This window comes from Hippocampus zosterae, chromosome 9, assembly GCF_025434085.1.
Source record: "Hippocampus zosterae strain Florida chromosome 9, ASM2543408v3, whole genome shotgun sequence".
NCBI classification, from domain to species: domain Eukaryota; kingdom Metazoa; phylum Chordata; class Actinopteri; order Syngnathiformes; family Syngnathidae; genus Hippocampus; species Hippocampus zosterae.
The window spans coordinates 4932210-4952401 of record NC_067459.1 but is presented as its reverse complement, the minus strand read 5'-3'; the positions used below and the strand labels follow the sequence as shown (position 1 = coordinate 4952401).

The 20192-nt window shown below is 44.6% G+C and overlaps 2 protein-coding genes across 4 annotated transcripts in view; one reads left to right on the top strand and one right to left on the bottom strand.

Annotated features, from left to right (window-relative positions):
* The window catches only part of plekha6 (pleckstrin homology domain containing, family A member 6), a 94612-nt gene extending 92471 nt beyond the window's left edge, over positions 1 to 2141 (bottom strand). The window contains exon 1 of one of the 3 annotated variants that reach the window (XM_052075059.1): positions 1904 to 2141. The gene's annotated coding sequence lies outside the window, so the exon portion shown is untranslated. Of the gene's footprint in view, positions 1 to 1899 lie in introns of all 3 variants that reach the window. The other 2 variants (XM_052075063.1, XM_052075061.1) reach the window with 2 other exon arrangements.
* A 239-nt stretch (positions 2142 to 2380) lies between these two features.
* On the top strand, positions 2381 to 6110 carry LOC127607126 (zinc finger protein with KRAB and SCAN domains 5-like). The gene is made up of 2 exons (XM_052075230.1): positions 2381 to 3245; positions 4965 to 6110. The coding sequence occupies exons 1-2, from the start codon at positions 3068 to 3070 to the stop codon at positions 5816 to 5818; spliced, it is 1032 nt and encodes a 343-aa protein (XP_051931190.1). The 5' UTR covers positions 2381 to 3067; the 3' UTR covers positions 5819 to 6110.
* Positions 6111 to 20192: the final 14082 nt, after the last annotated feature.

Genomic DNA, 20192 nt, shown 5'->3' with positions numbered 1-20192 from the left:
TTGATTTATGGTGAACGGGATGTGCTTAGTATTTCCAAAGACAATTTTGCTGATTTATTAAACCAATAAAGGTTGAGTGAAAAGGCATTACAGCCACAGGGCACTGTGGCTGATGTGGCAGCTGTGGAAGATGGTGGTCTTCAAGAGCAATAACACACCACCATCTAATGGTTATCATAACAATCCCTGCTAAGACAACATTTGGGAATACCGTATATTATTTCCCCGTCTATTTATTTATTAATATAAAATGTATCAGATATGAATCACTGATAATAAAAATGATTATGGTACACTTCTGCATAATATGTGCCTTTCCTGTAAACAATCTGTACATTGTTCAAGACTCTTTGGAGGAACCAACAAAGAAGGCTGCTCACTATTTCGTTGTACACGTAAATAAAAATAAATTCTGAATCCATTTTCTATACTGCTTGTCCTCTCTGGGTCACAGGTGAGCGGGAGCCAATTAATACGAGAAGTGGGTTGCACAATGGAATGGTCGCCAGGAATTCTCATGCACACCTATATGGATAATGAACAATTAACGTGATATGCATGTCTTTGGAATGTGAGGAGTGGCAGAGTACCTTGAGCACAGGTGTCAAACGTCATTTTCCAGAGTCCGCAAAACCAAATTACGTGCATCAACCTGTTTCTTGTTAATAAAACAAAATTGCAGCAAATTGGCTTCACTTTTGATGTATAGAGATATTTCAAGCCTTTTTTGGTACTAATCCCACTTCAAAAGTAAATGTAATATTGTTACAAGCTCTGGTTTCAAAACTAGTTATTCATCAGTTTGTAGGATAAGCGGTTCAGAGATAGATGGGTGGAATGATTCAATATGTAGCGATCGTACATTCATTTGGGTTCACAGTCATTATTACCCTTCGAAGGAAGCCATAATTGTGATGTGACAAATATACATTTCACACCTCTGACCTAGAGGAAAAATATGGCAAGACAAAACATACAATCTCTACATACAAACGTTAACCTGAAGTATTTTAAGTCAACAGCCTATTCGAGGAGGTGCCGTGGCGGACAAATTACATCATTGCTCATCTATCAATGCCAGAGACCTAAAGTGACAGGCAGAGCAATGAAATGCTCTTCTGTTAGATATCAGATGGTACAATAAACCCGTCTATCCACATTTCCCCATTCGTACAACAAAATTGTATAAGTCACGGCTTTCTGCAAATATGTCACCTTTTTGTTTAATCAAACGGGTGCAGATTTCACACTAAGTATCAGCATTTGTGAGCAAACTGAGAAGAGTTCATAATTATTTCAGTATTCATATGTCTTGTGGCGTTTTTGTTTGTTATTAGGCTGCAAGATTTTACTCATGGGTGACTTGGCTCATAGAAACTCAGGAGACGCTGGCCTATTCCACAATTTTGTTCCTGCTGGTAACCGTAGTGACGCTGAATCGAGACATGTCAATCACCTTGGAGGGCGGTAGAAAATAACCATGTACAATGGCCTTCGATTTATTTTGCTTTTTTGTTGCGTTTATAGGGATAGTAGAGAGAGTAGAGTAGGCTAAATCCACATTCGATTAAATTAAGATTTGAGAACCATGTAATTCAAAAAGAACTCCGGGTTGGACCCACTTAAATGAAAACATGTACACACCACATTCCTCATCACCATTCAGGCAACGTGTCAATAATAATGTGACAATGAGTAGAAGGATAATGCATAGGGGATGAAAATGTCGCAAGCATAAATCATTGAAGAGATTCATTTGTTCCCGGTTTGCACACATCGGATCTATATCCCTGTGTTTTCTTTACGATGACTGGCATCCAATCCTTAAACAACACAACTGTATTCACATCTGTTAGCATGACCAAACAGTAATACAGTAACAATCAAACAGGGGCATACCTACCAGGCACCTGCACAACGGATGCCACGTCTTGCTTCTGTCTGTTTTCACCACGTATATATATTCCAGCCAAGGCATAAAAGGGCAGTGTTCTAATACGTCGTCCTACCCCAAGGTAGAGCCATGTTAAACATGACTATGAGCTAATAATACATCCCCCAAGAAGCAAAGAATTAAAAAAAAGTAGCTGGATGGACAAGAAAATAGGCAAGCGCTTCTCAGATACGTCTGGACTGAGGCGATTCAGAGCATGCCCGGCAGAAAATCCCAGGGTATTAAAACATCACATGACCACCCATCTCCACCGCCAGTCATAGAACAAGTGGATAGGAGAAAAGCAACTGAGAGGCAGGCAAGAAGAAGACAAGAATGAATGGGAGGCGGGAGGCGCGGGGGGAGATGTCACAGTGCTGCTCAAACCGCCTTTTCATTACAGTCACAGAGACATAGGAGACAGGAGCCAATAATACATGAGGACCATGCTGATCTGAGCCCCTCCCTGAGCAAAAGTGCCAACACCGAGGCAAACATGGAGGCAGGGAGACAAAAGGAAAGCCCAGAAGGACAAAAGAAACCCCTTGGATAAGTAAAAAGACACACACACACACACACACACACACACACACGCACAAAAAAAAAGCATGAAATGAAAATGAATGAAAATGTCATGGTCTCTGACTGATTTTTACTAAGCTTTACAATTTTAATTACAATTTGACTAAATAAAAAAACGATGTTCCTGTCTGACAACACAACACTCCGTGATAAAATCAGTAATTTCATTTAGGATGGACATACCAGTGAGTTCACAACCTTTCAGGCTTAGCTCAATAACTCGGGGGTGCAAAAAGGACATTCAGCAGCCACAATGCTTGCCTCGTTGCACACACTTAATGCACGCGTGGACATTAAAAACCCTGTAATCTCTTTATTATAATGAAAGAATCACTTTTATCTTGACATAATCCATCACATCAACGTTTCTTCCTGGTACGATCTTCCATTTGTGAATACAGTACAGTATCTGTTATGATTTAAATGTACATCCTGAACGGTAGATGGCGGTAGGCACCTTAAATGACTGTTTGAACTAGTGACGCCAGATGAAGAAAAAGGTATAAACATCAGAAAACGGCCATCTACTCTTCAGCTGGCGACCACCTTAAAATGCCTTCTGTTCAGTTATTAAGAGCATTTGTCAGTGAGAGGCTGACCGCGGCTGCTGAGGAGATTATGATGATGTTTGAGAAAACAATAGCCGACTACGAGGACGAGATTAAACATAATCGCAGGCTACTGGGAGCTGCTCAGCTATCCTGCAAAACACTCGATGACCGCGGATCAGGTCTGTTCGTTGAATCACTCAATGTTTCATATCATTTTGCCCCCCTCTGTCTAATCAGTATTTACAAGAGGCTCATTTGTGATAGAAAACAAGAGCTTTTCGTTTTAATTGCAACTAACGGTGATCAAAGCTGGGCGTATCTAACGTGCCAACTTTGGCACATGTAGTACTTCGGGAAAACGGTCTTTTTACCGATAGTTTGGCGAAATGACACGCTTAAAAAATATATTGGTCGGCCATTGAATATTCATAGTCTAAGCCCGTGGAAGATCCAGCTCTCACTTGTCAATGACGAGTTTTTAAGTTCATCCTTCCTTTCATTTTATCTCCCGTTATCCAGGGGCGGCCCGGTAGTCCAGTGGTTAGCACGTCGGCTTCACAGTGCAGAGGTACCGGGTTCGATTCCAGCTCCGGCCTCCCTGTGTGGAGTTTGCATGTTCTCCCCGGGCCTGCGTGGGTTTTCTCCGGGTGCTCCGGTTTCCTCCCACGTTCCAAAAATATGCATGGCAGGCTGATTGAACACTCTAAATTGTCCCTTGGTGTGAGCGTGGATGGTTGTTCGTCTATGTGTGCCCTGCGATTGGCTGGCAACCGATTCAGGGTGTCCCCCGCCTACTGCCCGGAGATGGCTGGGATGGGCTCCAGCACCCCCCGCGACCCTAGTGAGGATCAAGCGGTACGGAAGATGAATGAATGAAGATGAATATCCTGGTCAGGGTCGCGTCTGAGCAAGAGCTTGTCCCAGCTAACTTCTGGAGCCGCACGAACTGTTGCACGAATTGATGAAGCCTGCTCGGATGAGGAGCGAAATGTCTTCCAGACAACTACAACTTCCAACTGCCCTGAGAATGAAATTGCCCCCAATTAAATGAAAATATTAATAGTGTATTAATAAAACACCAAACTATGACCACCATGACACGTGCAAACACAAATACCGTACGTGAAGCACTCCAAATAAAACTCATTATGCATGAATCATCTGCCAATGTTTCCTCTCAACTTGACCATGGAAACCTGTGAATTTGGAAAAAAACGGAGCAACTCCCAATTAACTGAAAACGGTACTTAATTATAAGTTGTGCATGATTAATATGTGGTAAACTGTAATTATTTATCACCTCTTCTTGAAAATGGTAAAATATGTTTGAGTATTTAATCATGTGTCAGTAATGTTCATGTTTAAATGAAGTAAAATGAAATGACTTTTATTTTAAGAAAGCAAATTATCATCATTCAAATCCAACATTCATATATCACTGGTGTCAGAGAGAATCCTATCTCCAATTCAGTCCACGTTTTAAGAAAACAAACCTAAAACAAAATGCTTCTTGATTGAGCTATTAACATTTCATAAGAGAGCAAGCCAATATCATCACTAAAGCATGGTTAATAAATCGTAAAATAAATGTAATAATAATAACAGTAATAATAATAAAATAATTAATGCTTGGTTCAATTATAAAAGCTGACTTTCATCCATTTTTAATACCAGCTATCCAGTTCAGGTTCCATAGGGTGCCTGAGCTTGTACAGCTGACTTTGGGTGCATGGACCCTGAACAAGTCGCCAGTCTGTTGCGGGGTACATTTTGAAATGGACAATCGTAAAACCTCACATTCACACCGTTACTGAGTGGTAACTGAACCAGGCGAATGTCGAGTGTTCCTCCATCAGTGACTTACGTGTGAAGTGTTTCCTTCAATGTTTGTATTTCAGATGTATCCCAGTGCATCCAGCCTTTGCTAATCAACATGAACATACCCCCTGTGGATCAAGAGAACAGCGAAAGTCTGGAACAAAAAGCTCCAATGCCTCCACTCATCAAAGAGGAACTGGAAGAAGTCTCGACAAGTCCAATGTTAAATCATTGTCAAAAATCAGAAGAGGTGAATGCCTGTTTGGAAAGTGAAGTGGTGAAAGAGAACCCACTTTCCTCCACTATGCGGCAAAGACAAAGTGTTGAAGACAGACAGATAGCTTCTACTACTTCTACTTTATGTGAGAAATTTGAATCTGAAGTGAATGAAGAAGGCTGTGGAAGCTCTGTCGCGTTTTTTGACTTGGATGCAGCTAATGTCGTAAAAGTAACTCAAAATAGTCCGCATGCACTTTTGAAGACAGACGACTTCAATATAAGCAAGAACCAGACTATTGATCGTCAGTCACTTTTGGACTCATGGCAGTACAGTGATCCTGAAACACAGCTTAGCTCTCGTAATCAAGTGAAGTGCACAGAGTGTGGTAAAATATTCAAATACAACCATAATTTGCAGAGGCACATGTCATGTCACACTGGAGAGAAACCATTTGGCTGTATTGAATGTGGCAGAAAATTTAATCAAAAGGCAAGTTTGGACAGGCACAAAAGAGTACACACAGGAGAGAAGCCTTTTAGTTGCATGTTTTGTGGGAAAAACTTCACTCGGAGGGGATCATTGACTTCACACATGAGATTTCATACTGGGGAGAAGCCTTTCACCTGTGCCATATGCAAGAAGAGTTATAATAACAGAGGGACACTAGTAAAGCACATGAGAGCACATGACAATTACACACGATACAACAGTTAAATAAACTAGCAGTTAAAATGTGAAGGATCTTGGGCTTTACGACGACTATTTCCATGATATCACAGAATCATATCACTGTATACTGTGATCCTTTCGAAATATAGTACAGTTGTACCTCTACTTACGAACATCTCTTTTATACAAATTTTTCAAGTTACGAAACGTCTCAACAGAAAAATATTACCTCTTGTTCTGAAAGAAATTTCAAGATACAAAAAGGAAAAAAGTACATACAGTATGGGCTGCTGCTCGCAGCTCCGAGTTTCCTGAATGTATATTTGTATGTATGTAATGTATATAACGCATCTCTACTTACCGGTACATAATTTTCTAGTGAAGAAATTTCTTCCAGAACCAATTAATTTCGTAAGTAGAGGTACCACTGTAGTTTATTAATGGTATCATATCATCATTTGTTTGACCTTGCAGGAGTGAGGCTTGCGAGGCGGGTGTGTGTGTGTGTGTGTGTGTGTGTGTGTGTGTGTGTGTGTGTGTGTGTGTGTGTGTGTGTGTGTGTGTGTGTGTGTGTGTGTGTGTGTGTGTGTGTGTGTGCGTGTGTGTGCGTGCGCGTGCGTGCGTGTGTGCGTGTGTGTGTGTGTGTGTGTGTGTGTGTGTGTGGCAGGTGGGATCATTTTAATCTGTCAAGCACTTTGAGTTACAATTTCTGGATGAAAAGCTCTCTATAAATAAAGTACTGACGATTGAATGCAGCATGTTGCTTTTGTAGCAAGTGTGTACTGTGTAGCATACAGTCTGAAATGCTGATGTCCTGAAGTGTCCTTAAGTTTTGTAATGACACCCCAGATGGAGTTTACTGTAAAACTAAACACATAAAACTAATTTTGAAACTTTGCCAGTGCTAATGCTACTGGCAAAACGCACACAGGGACTCCTGGGCTATATGCTAAAAAAATGCATGCACCCCCGCATTGTACCGAGCTAACCTATGAAACCAAGTCTGCTTTCTCCTTCCTACTCCCACTGTCATCATCTTGCATCCCTTCCAACACCTCCACAAGGTGGCGCAAATTCCCTAGGTAAAAGCCAATGCTTATCAGGTCATGCCTTTACGAGAAAGAAAATCATTTTAGGCAGCAAATAGTTCCTGAAGTGTTGCCGCACCCAGCAATGTCAACCCTTGCAGCTGCACTTCTCACACATAAGAGCCACCACGGCTTCGTTTGCATGAAGGGTAAAATATATTTATAAGACCCATGCATAATGGTATATTTTCCACCCATCAGCTCTCAACACGACTGACTCCCCTGTATCCGCGTTCTGCTAATTTGCGGGGTTCAGACAAGTGTTTTACTGCAGTTTATTTGGGGTATATTATTTCTCCATTCGACTTTCTGATGGACGCTGTATGGATTGTTTCAATATAGTTAAAATAGGGATTCGGATAGAAGCATTGGCCTTACACTGCAGGGGTCTCCTTGGTTACATGACAACGTCAGCCAATAGAGACGAAGGAGGGCCATAAGTGCGTCAATTACTATTGTTCATACCATCCACAGTCAAGGTTTCATTAAATGACATTCATACATATCCAGAAAAATGCCCATCACACTCATAATTAACAGGAGCAAGTCTAAGTAAAAAGCTATGTTTTTACTGATCTTAATTCGCTAGATTATGCCATTTTCTTTGGCATCCCATTGCTCTTATGTACTCTCATAGTTCACTTCTCACTCATGCACTGATTCGTGAGCTAACAGCCAGAGTGATCAGTTTTCACTGACGCCAATTTGCATTCTGTAATCAAAGGCTCATTACTTGGCTTGCTTGCTATGGTGTGAAAATAATGATTTTGATTTATGTCGACAATAAAAGTTGACTGGTCTCTGCCCCTAGTTGTGGGGCGTGTGGTTGGTGTTCGCTGTCCAAGACAATTTATCCAGCCTTATGTACCAAGAAGGGATTTAAGTTATGAATATGTTTAAACTGTGGTGCTCAAATATGAGTTGGTTTCTGAAGCTTATCGGCAGAAGTTGAGACTTCGGGAAAAAGTGGAGTAGCAGACACATGTGAAATTTGTGTGTGATTTGACATCTTAACTGCCAGAGTAAAGGCAAAGGCCCAGTGCTGAAGGAATCCCTAGGGGAAGGTGAACATTGCCCAACAATTGCCAATGACTAAGCACTGCTTTGATGTAAATTATGTAAGCCAAATGAATGAGAAACAGGCGGTGGAGCGCCTATTGTTCCCTGCGCCAATTGAACGCTCCCTCAAACTTATGTGGCATTGTGATGTGTGATGAAGCTGTTCATTTCAAAGTGTCATTTCAAAACTTTTTGTTGTGGCCAGTCAAAGGCACACCTGTGCAATTACAATTCTAATCTTGAATGAGGCTTTTTCTGTCACGTCGCGCGTCCGCCAGCAGGTGGCGGGTCTTCTCCTCCGCCATTCGGCACACCTGCCCGTAATTTCGGGCTGATTACCCCCCTTTATTTTGAGACTCCGGCAGTCATCTCACTGCCGGAGAATTCCACGCCGCGCCATTGTTCCTTCGCGAAAGTAAAACCTAAATTAATATTACTCATTGCTTCCTAGCCTTTTGGCAATTGTATCGTCGTACCAATTATTGATTGTATTTATATTTATTCCTATAGTCTATTCAGATATTCCTCGCTTTTGTTTTCCGCGAGCGTTTTCTGTTGTCACCTTATTTGTACCCTGGTCCTTATTTGACCAGCGCTTTTTGTTATTCTTCTTGTCGGGTATTTTGTGTTCCGTATTAAAGACTCTTTTTGTTCTTTGACAAGATCTCGTTTTCTGTCTGCTATCTCGGGGATCCACTTCCTTATTTTTTTGTTGTGCACGAAGCGATCTGTCAATCGCTTCGGGCACAACGTGACAGAATTCTCCGGCCACTCTGGATCCCGCAGACATGGAAAAGATCTTGTCCGCTCTGTACCGACAAGAGCAACAGATGAGTCCGCAGGGCCAAGCCCTTTCGGAACTCCGCAGCGCGGTTTCCATGCTGGCTCATCGGTTCGATAATTTCGAACCCCGTTTGGTACAGGTAGAGACACGGGGAGCACCCCCCCCCGTGGTTCGCCCTACCACCACTGAGGCTCTCGCATCATTCCCCACAATGATGAGGGAGTCCTCGCTTCCACACCCCCCACGTTACGGGGGTGAGCACGGGCAGTGTGGACAATTTCTCCACCAATGCTCGCTCGTGTTCGACCAACAGCCTTCCGTCTATGCTAATGACGCCGCTAAAGTGGCATATATCATGAGCTTATTGACAGGTCCGGCGGCGTCATGGGCGATGGTGACGAGCGACGCGAAGCCGAGCCTCCGGTCTTCGCTCCACGAATTCGTTACGGCGTTCCGCCGGGTGTTCCACCATCCCGTGCGGGGCAGAGAGGCGGAGGGCCGGCTGCTCGAACTCCACCAGGGAAGGCGATCGGTGGCGGATTACTCGATCGAGTTCCAGATATTGGCCGCCCAGAGTGGCTACGGAGACCGAGCACTGTGTGGGCTGTTTCGCCATGGATTAAATCCCCAGCTCAAGGATGAACTGGCGACCCGTGACCACAGTTCCGACCTGGCGGAGTTGATCGATCTCTCCCTACGATTAGACAACCGCCTGAGGGAGAGAGACCGGGAACGTGGAGGTGATCGGTTCCCGTCCCGGCATACCGCGGAGGAGCCGATGCAGCTAGGTGGCGAAGACGCTGTTCTCGGCCATCCGGAGTCCCGCCCTCCCCTTACACCAAGTACTGTGAGTCGCGACCCCGCGTAGTACCTCCCGAGCCAAGGCGTATCGACCCCCGGCCGGGAAATCCCAACAGACTGGAACTCGAGGGGGAGATATTTGGGGAATCCCGGTCGCTGCGGGTTAGAGCCCTGGTAGACTCGGGGGCGGATGAATGTTTTATGGACACAGCTCTCGCGTCCGAGTTGGGTTGTGGTATTGAGGAGTTGGCTAATAAGAAGCGGGTTTGTGATCTCGATGGGCGCCCCCTGGCGGTAGTTACGTGTAGAACAGAACCACTGAAACTCCGCCTCTCCGGTAACCATGTCGAGCATCGCCGTTTTTATTTAATGCGGTCCCGTAATGCTCCGGTCATTCTTGGGTTGCCCTGGCTCAAGACCCACAACCCCGTAATTTCCTGGGAGCGCCCAGCAGTAGGCAGTTGGAGCGAATATTGTTATAAACACTGTCTACGATCGGCCATCGGGGAACATGAACGAACCAGTGTCGAAACCCCCGAAGCTATCTGCCTTGACGGAGTGCCAGATTGCTATCGGGACCTTCGTGAGGTTTTCAGCGAGGATCGCGCACGCGCTTTGCCCCCGCACCGTCCCTACGATTGCGCCATAGACCTGCAGCCGGGCGCTCCGTTGCCGACCTCACGGCTGTATCAGGTGTCCCAACCCGAGCGCGAGGCGCTAACGGAGTATATAAACAGCTCGCTCGCTGCAGGTCTCATTAGACCCTCGCGATCACCATTAGGTGCGGGGTTTTTCTTTGTGGGGAAAAAGGACAAGACCCTGCGACCGTGCGTGGATTATCGTGGGCTTAATGAGATCACGATTAAAAACAAATACCCACTACCATTACTGGACTCCGCCTTCGCCCCTTTACAAACGGCCACTATTTTTTCCAAACTTGATTTACGCAGTGCATATCATTTGGTCCGCATCCGGGAGGGTGATGAATGGAAGACGGCTTTTAAGACCCCGTTAGGTCACTTCGAATATTTAGTCATGCCTTTCGGGCTGACAAACGCCCCCGCCGTCTTCCAAAATCTTATCAACGACGTGTTAAGAGACATGTTGAACATTTTTTGTTTTGTTTATCTCGATGACATTTTAATTTTCTCCCGGTCGTTGCAGGAACACCAGCGACATGTCAGGCTGGTGTTACAACGGTTACTAGAAAATCGGCTCTTCGTCAAGGCAGAGAAATGCGAATTCCATGTACCCGTCATCTCTTTCCTGGGCTTCATTGTCGAACAGGGCAAGTTACGGGCAGACCCCAGCAAGACGCAGGCAGTCACTAACTGGCCGGTTCCAACGAGCCGTAAGGAATTACAACGCTTTTTGGGGTTCGCAAACTTCTACCGGCGTTTTATCCGCGGTTACAGCCAGAAAGCGCTCCCCTTGACCCGGCTTACATCTATTAAGGCCCCCTTTAGGTGGGACCCGGCCGCGGACGCGGCATTCAAAGACCTAAAGGCGGCGTTTACCAGTCCCCCGGTATTACAACATCCTGTCCCTGATCTCCCGTTTGTCGTAGAGGTGGACGCCTCGGATTCGGGGGTGGGGGCGGTGCTGTCCCAGCGTTCTCCGGTCGACCAGAAGCTGCACCCCTGCGCCTTTTTCTCCCGTCGACTCAGCGCTGCCGAGTCGAATTACGACGTAGGTAATCGAGAACTGCTGGCCGTGGTAGCCGCCCTACAGGAATGGCGGCACTGGCTCGAGGGGGCGAAGGAGCCCTTCACAGTTTATACGGACCACAAGAATCTCGAGTACCTCCGCTCCGCAAAACGACTGAACGCCCGTCAGGCCCGGTGGGCCCTGTTCTTCACCCGTTTCCATTTTATCCTTACCTACTCCCCAGGGTCCAAAAATACCAAACCTGACGCCCTTTCCCGTCTCCATGACCCCGCTGAGAAGGACCGGTCTCCGGAGGCCATTCTCCCGGCCCAGTGCATTTTGGGGTCTTTGCAGTGGGAGATTGAGCAGCGGATCCAAGCTGCTCTGGAGGGGGTTCAGGCTCCGGCAGAATGCCCCACGGGGAGGCTGTTTGTGCCTCCGTCGCTGCGGTCGGAGGTCTTACAGTGGGGACACGGGTCTAAGGTCGCATGTCATCCTGGGGTGAACCGGACTATACAACTCGTCGCCCAGCGGTTCTGGTGGCCGGAGCTCCGGAGGGACGTGACGGACTTCGTCAGTGCCTGCACCTCCTGCGCCTGCGGCAAGTCCTCACGCCGGCCCCCGGCGGGGTTGCTCCAGCCGTTGCCCGTTCCGCCTCGTCCTTGGTCCCACATCGCCCTGGACTTCGTGACGGGCCTACCGCCATCCCGTGGGAGGACCGTCGTCCTCACGATCGTGGACCGGTTCTCCAAGGCTGCCCATTTTGTGCCTCTGTCCAGGTTGCCCTCGGCGCTGGAGACCGCCGACCTCCTTATCCAGCACGTCTTTCGCCTCCACGGTATTCCACTGGACATTGTCTCGGACCGTGGGCCCCAGTTCGTATCCCGCGTCTGGAAGCGGTTCTGCCGGTCCCTCGGGGCCACGGCCAGTCTGACCTCGGGGTACCACCCCCAGTCCAATGGACAAGCCGAGCGTGCCAACCAGGATCTGGGGGCAGCCCTCCGCTGTGTGTGCCTTCACCGTCCCTCATCCTGGGTCGACCACTTACCCTGGGTGGAGTACGCGCACAACACCCTCGTCTCTTCTGCCACGGGTAGGTCCCCCTTCATGGCCGCCTACGGGTACCAGCCGCCGCTGTTCCCGTCCCAGGAGGGGCAGGTGGAGGTCCCCTCTGTGCAGCACCACCTTAAGCGGGCCCATCGCGTGTGGAAGGAGGCCCGGGCTGCGTTGTCCCGCACGGCGGCCAGGAACCAGCGGATCGCGGATCGTCGCCGGCGCCCTGCTCCTTCGTACGTGGTGGGACAGAAGGTGTGGCTGGCAACGAGGGATCTTCGCCTGGCCGGCACGTCTGCGAAACTGGGACCCCGGTTTACTGGACCATTCGAGGTCGAGGCCGTCATCAGCCCAGCTGCAGTCAAGCTCCGGCTACCGCCCACCATGAAGGTTCACCCCGTCTTCCACGTCTCCCTACTCAAACCCGTGTCTTCCAGTGACTTGGCTCCTCCTCCCACGCCGCCGCCCCCTCCGCGGGTCGTCGACGGTGACCCGGTGTACACGGTTCGTGCCATCCTGGACTCTCGGCGCAGGGGAAAGGGGTTCCAGTATCTGGTCGACTGGGAGGGCTACGGGCCTGAGGAGCGGCAGTGGGTGCCTCGCTCCTGGATCCTTGATCCGTCCCTTTTGCGCGACTTCCACACTGCACACCCTTCCAAACCGGGTAGGCCGCCGGGAGGCGTCCATTGAGGGGGGGGTACTGTCACGTCGCGCGTCCGCCAGCAGGTGGCGGGTCTTCTCCTCCGCCATTCGGCACACCTGCCCGTAATTTCGGGCTGATTACCCCCCTTTATTTTGAGACTCCGGCAGTCATCTCACTGCCGGAGAATTCCACGCCGCGCCATTGTTCCTTCGCGAAAGTAAAACCTAAATTAATATTACTCATTGCTTCCTAGCCTTTTGGCAATTGTATCGTCGTACCAATTATTGATTGTATTTATATTTATTCCTATAGTCTATTCAGATATTCCTCGCTTTTGTTTTCCGCGAGCGTTTTCTGTTGTCACCTTATTTGTACCCTGGTCCTTATTTGACCAGCGCTTTTTGTTATTCTTCTTGTCGGGTATTTTGTGTTCCGTATTAAAGACTCTTTTTGTTCTTTGACAAGATCTCGTTTTCTGTCTGCTATCTCGGGGATCCACTTCCTTATTTTTTTGTTGTGCACGAAGCGATCTGTCAATCGCTTCGGGCACAACGTGACATTTTCACAAGTTTCAGAGGTGCTTTTCATTATTTATGAGTGGACAATGTGGGACCATATTTTTACTAATTGTATTATGACTTAATTATGCCTAAATATTGACCTGTGTGCTAAAATAAAAGTAGCAAACTCGGGCTGATTTTATTGGTGTCACAAATCTGTTCAATATATAATATTTTGATATATAATGTGTTTTTTTTTTTTTTGGTGTGACATACCGACATATGTCCTGAATGAACGTCCTCTTCCGCGGCCATTACTATTCCTCTTCGTTTGGATGCCATGATCTACAGTACGTAAAAATGTTCGCAATTCCAGTAAAACTCACTGCAATAAAGAGTCGCTTGCATGTCGCCGTTTTGGATCCAGTGACAGAAAATAGCAGCGCTGACACACTTATTCCGTCATATCGAGCGGGAGTTAGTTGAGTTAGCGCAACTGCGGGCTTCCGTATAGTCTCCCCCTCCCTCCCTGTGCTCTGCAACTTCAAGTAACTGCGCCACCTGGCGTTGAAATGTCTGTCATTACAAGTCCAAATGAAATTAATGCAATCATTTACATCGAACATTAATTGCCTGCTGTACCAACCTTCGGCGGGCCGGTTTAAAAAGACCAACCGGCCATATCCAGCCGTAGTTTGCCCATGTCTGCTTTAAAATGAGGTTGTATAGCCTGGCCACAATAAAGTTGACTGAGCTCCATTATTTCAGTGCGTAAAAGTGGGATGACAGATTTGAAACGCAGAGCATTATTCAGTTTGCAGTGTGCCTATGTGCATCCCAGCTATTGAGGCATTTACAACTGCAAGCAAGGTCGCAAAGAAAATATGGAGTCCCGTTTCCGTCATTTGATTAAGGTGATCAAACTGAATTATGACACAACAAATGCTGTCCTGAACAAGGAGAAATGCACAGATTTATGATTATGTTCATGTGATTAATGATAAGTGATGGTAAATGTAAATAAATAAAAATACCGTATTGGCCCGAATATAAGACAGTGTTTTTTGCATTGAAATAAGGGTGAAAAAGTGGGGGTCGTCTTATATTTGGGGTCTAGACATTATACCCATTCACAACACTGGATGGCGCCGGATATCAATGAAGCGAATGATTAACTTGACTCCCCAGTCCAAAGTGAACCCGTGCCACGAATAATAAAAATAAAAATAGCGGTAGCACAAAGAAGAAAAATAAAAAAATAGCGCTAAGAAGGAAAAGAGAAGAAAATAATGGAAGAGAAACGTAGTGACAATCTGGAGAAAAGTGGGTCGAAGATCGGCCAGGTGAACTGGCAGCTGAGGAGAAATTATGATGTAATTTACATTTCAAAAACCAGAAGCCATTCATTTACGAATGTGATTGCACTTTAGTTTACATATTTAAATGTTCATATATTAAGATTTGAATGAGGCAAAATAACATGCTTTTTCTCTCAAATATATTGTTAGAATCATTTGTTTCAGATGTATTGTAATTATTTTCTGTATAAACATTTATTTGGTGTTCAAAAAGTCTTTTTTCAAACTTGAGTCTTGAAAAAAAGGCTGTCGTCTTATTATCAGGGCCGTCTTATATTCGGGCCAATACGTTATAAATGAATAATAAATAAAATGCAACCAAACTATTTTGAGGCAATCTTAAGAACGTTTTAGCGGAACTTCTTCCCCCTTAAGTAGGCCTATATACCATTGTTCTTCACCTCTGGACCCTTGTTTTGAATTTAATGCTGGCTGGAAAAAGAAACACGGAGATAATACAAAACAGAGGAGTATAGTTTTGGACTTGTTGAAAAGAAGTTTCATCTCGGAAGAGGTTGCAAAACGTTTCCCAGGTCAGTTGATTGCTGATTTGTCACCAACAGAGCCTTAGTCAGGGGAAATAGGATTGGCCAAACTGTTTAACCAATTGTTCAACGTTTGAGAAAATAGGGGTTGTTTGCAATTGTTCACATCAGGCTGCAAGTTTTATTGGGTAATTCAAAAACAGTATATACATAGAGTGTATGCATATACAAATAATACTGTGTATATGTATTTATGTAATTTTTATTCTGACTGCGAGGTGAAAAGTTGGTCAGTAAAATAATTAAAAGTTCACATTTAAAAGGGAAGGAATGAAGAGTGGAATTATTTAAGGTGTACTTTATTTGATTTTTTTTTTTAACTGTTCGAGAAAGACGTTTTCAGTCTACGTTCAGTTATTCAATCCGTTTTCCAGCTAAGCATTAGGAATAAAAGAACATTCTTGTGACTATAGTGATCCATTGTTGGGGATTTGAATTTATGGACATGCTCACATATTTGCTTATATGTTTGCAAATGAAGCAGATCTTAACTGCACAGCTCTGAACAAACAAGCACTGAGTTTGTTTGAATGGATAAGAAGTAACTGAGGCCTTGCACAATATGCTGATACCTTGTTATAAAATCATGCATGACAGTCGTTTGAACTTAAAAACAATCAACTTCAAACGCTTATATTTCTTTCAACTATTGATAAACTTTCAAATTGTACACCATATAACACAGGTGTCAAACTCAAGGCCCGGGACCAGATCTGGCCCGCCACATCATTTTATGTGGCCCGCGAAAGCAAATCAAACATGTCAAATTCCATGATGATTGCTAAAATCTCGACAAAAATGTAAAATTCTCACATATAATAAATAAGAGACATATTGTAAACACATCACAAACAATAGTTGAATAAACCGGTATTACTGACTTTTTAAAATTTGGTTTCAGTCAAAATGGCCCTCCAAAGGAAACTGTAACTCAAATGTGACTCACTACAAAAATGAGTTTGACAACCCAGTCATATAATTTCCTACAATATCTTCAAAAGCGTATGTCTTGAATGATTGCATTTATATGAAATCAGCATGATATCAATTTTACACTCACATGATTTTAGACAGTGGAATCTGGAATAAGGCTCTGTGAAAATTTGCGCAGGGGCGGGCTAGACTTTATTTTGGTATTTTGCAGAAGCACGTGGCTTGGCTCAGTTTATGAACACGGCGGACTATTTGTCGACAATGGAAGCGACTCCTCTCATTCTATATAAAGTCAGTGTGCGAGGTGCACAGTCCTGGTGGAAGGCAAAACTGATTTGCTGGAGTCCATGCAGGCCCTCCATAGTTGTGCTGCGGCCAGCAGAATTTTAGAAATATATATTAAGGCTCGTAAAAACCTCCCGACTACCAGGGAAAAAAAATGTTGTCCAATTACCTTTATTGTGAAATTCCCCGATCCATGTGAAGTGATTGGACTACTCCAAAAGAAATATTTGAAATCCCACTACATTTTTTAAACAGGCTCAAATACACCTAAAACAACAACTTTTACGTGTTTATAAGTGTCTTATAATTAAAATGCCAACAGCATTTCTTGACAAAATGTTCATGCATCTTCTGAAACGCTTGATCCTCACTAGGGTCGCAGGGGGTGCTGGAGCGTTTCCCAGCTGTCTCCGGGCAGTAGGCAGGGGACACCCTGAATCGGTTGCCAGCCAATCACAGGGCACACAGAGACGAACAACCACCCACGCTCACACTCGCACCTAGGGACAATTTAGAGCGTTCAATCAGCCTGCCACGCATGTCTTTGGAATGTGGGAGGAAACCGGAGCACCCAGGGAAAACCCACGCAGGCCCGGGGAGAACATGCAAACTCCACACAGGAAGGCCGGAGCTGGAATCGAACCTCTGCACTGTGAAGCCGACGTGCTAAGCACTGGACTGCCGGGCCACCCAAGACAAAATGTGTTCGATAAAAAGTATTACTTTTCCTCTTCCCATAAAAAGTGCTTGCACTGAGGGAAGCCATTTTCTTACTTTTTCTAACCCCTACAAATTCGGTATCATTTGGAAAGCACTGAATGTCCTCTTTAGAGTAACAAAAGGAATTAATGCGATTGGAGGCACTGGGTGGGAGATATTTAGGTTCACAAATGTCCTCAACAGAGGACAAATTTGAACTACTGGTAGTCAGGAGGATATGAGTACTAAGAATTGATTTCTTCAATGACTCAAATGCACGCTGTTGTCATATTCACGAATGAGATACAGTGTTGCCTCTACTTACTAACATTTCTTCATACAAAATTAATTTCAAGATACGAAAGGTAAAATAGCGTATGGGCTGCTCTCGCAGCTCTGAGTTTCCTGAATGCAACGCACTTATAGCTGCTCTGCCTTTGGCTATTACCGAGCATCATCCTGGCATCCCATTGGCTCAGAGGAACCTCTACCGGATGTGTCTACGTGTGCAGATAGATGGATGAATATGAGTCCATGCAGCATCCTCGTCATTCACCCCTCGGACCATGAGACTTTCCGATAGTGTTACGTAAATGTGAATCAGCCAGAAAAAGCGTTCACCAGTCTGGCAATTGCTCACTATGCTGATTTGCAAACATTTTCGAAGGATTGTTAAAAGCCGACAAAAGCAAACTCCTTGGATTGGTTCTTTGCCTGAGGACACAGTTAAGTTAAATGAGCATCATTTTTATTCTTTATTCTTTGTTTTTTGCATTATGCACAACTCTAATTTATTGTGCAATAATCTAGTTGTAATTTGTATATGTTACATATTTTGATGCATTTTTATGCTTCAAAAAACATTTACTGCATTTAACATTTAAAAACAATCCTGGAACGGATTAAGGCATTTACATGGAAAACGAGTCTCTACTAACAAAATTTGAGTTAAGATATTTCTTCCAGAACCAATTAATTTCGTAAGGAGAGGCACCACTGAACAATGAAATCCAATACATATCAGCAGAGCTAAAAATCTGTCTGCCTGCACCCTGATCATTTTTTTCCAAAATCATGTTGCACTACCTTCGCCAGTTCTTTGACGAGATTCCGGCATGCATAAAGATTATTCTATTTTCAGACACCAACTGGGCAGGTTCACTGGCAGCATGTCAAGTCAACTGTATTTATTGAGCACTTTCAAACAGCCATCGCTGCATACAAAGTGCTGTACATGGAGCAATTTAAGATGCACAATAAACCATAAGACAAATCGGTAATAAAGACGGTAGAAAGCACCAAACAGTAAACAAGAAAACACACTTGTTTTCCCAAACAAGGACTTGGGATGTGCCAAGGCTTGCATTGGTACATCAATCAGGGTGCAGCAGTTTTGACGCATGGGCGCAGCGAAGTTCTCTTATCCAAACATCCATTTTCTATACCACTTATCTTTTTCAGGCTAGAAGGGAGCTGGAGCCTATCCCAGCTGACTTGATCGACAGTTAATCACAGGGAACATACTGTACAGAGACAACCAAGCATTCACTCTCATACTCATGGTGTTACCAAGCAAGTGAACAACTACACCATTCGCGACTTCAGAAATTGTCCTTTTTATAATTACGACAGAATCAATAGGAAAAAAAAAAATCACACCAAAAGGTGAATAAAGAGAAGGCAAACTAGATTTCTAGCTAGGTGAACATATAGTTTGGTACAGAGACATGATTTTTGCAAAATATACAAAATGCAGTACACAAAGTGTGACGTATTTTTGCTGTCCAAATGATTTTTTTGTTTGCTTGCCTGCATATGCAAATACATTTTTTTTTATAGTCTGAAGTTAAATATAAACTGTCAAATTACCATCCATTGTACTCTGTTTCAGCACACCCTCGGCATAGCCATTGCACTTCCTCTGTGATGACGTTGCTCTCTATGCTCACTCTTCACATCAATACATTTGCGGTATCTGTGGAAAGCCCCGTCAACATAAGCCAGTTGAAGAAGGATAATGAGTTGTGGAGAATGAAGGCGGGATGTGATGAAATTGCTTGCCTGTTTGCCTACAGGCTATGAAAGCTCGTACCTCGTCACAGAGCAAAAACCTGCTGGGCTGCATTCCATACTATCTCTCTCTCTCTCTGTCTCTCTCTCTCTTTTTAACTCCCAGCGGAAGAAGTGGTGTTGTGAAATTTGGGAGAAAACTTTCAAATGTTTTTCCATTGGTGTGTCTGTCTTACACCTACGCAAAAACACCGCTTGCATCATCACCTATAGAGTTCTACTGTTTGATCTCTATCTCTCTTGAAACTGCAGATAGTAGAAGCTTAAATTTTCATCAACCCAAGTAGCCTCTACTAACTATGCTCTTGTTGCACTTTCATTATGTTTTCAAATCGTCTCACGAGTGTGTTATTCATATTTCTATTTCAACACAAAATCTTGGTTGTTTTTCCTCTGTAAACAGAGTGATTTTTGTACCCGTGGACCTCTTCATTTTCATTTTCGTATTCTCAAAACTTACACTTCAAAAAAGAGGCATGTCACAGTTGTGAACCAAATGATGGGCATGCATCCATCCATTCGCTGCATTGCTTACCCCCATTAGGTTGACGGTTGTGTTAGAGCTAATAGCCGACTTGGACAAGGGGCAGGGTCCACCCAGAAAAAGGTTGTCATCTAATTACAGGGCACATATAGAAAAACATTCAACTCTACCTATAGACAATTTAGGAAATGGCCTTCAATTAGGCTAACATGCATGTTTTTGGAACACAGGCGCAAAAGGAACATGCAACCTCCCCACACAGGAAGGCCAGAGCTTGTGTTGGAACCCACCAACTGCTTGGTGGATGTGCAAACCAGTCTTTCGCTACACAGCCAATTGACACACAATACATTGGAGGAAAGAAGAAAATGATCCATACATTTTTATGATCTTTATTTAGACTGTGTATTTTATTTTGTTGAGATTGTATATACAGTACATATACCGGTACATAGCATGTTTGTACGATC

What these genes read in the sequence shown, in the direction of transcription:
- LOC127607126 (XM_052075230.1), top strand. Translation starts at nt 3,068, where the DNA reads ATGCCTTCTGTTCAGTTATTAAGAGCATTTGTCAGTGAGAGGCTGACC. An exon ending in ACTCGATGACCGCGGATCAG is followed by an intron (nt 3,246 to 4,964) that starts GTCTGTTCGTTG and finishes TTTGTATTTCAG; the next exon opens with ATGTATCCCAGTGCATCCAG.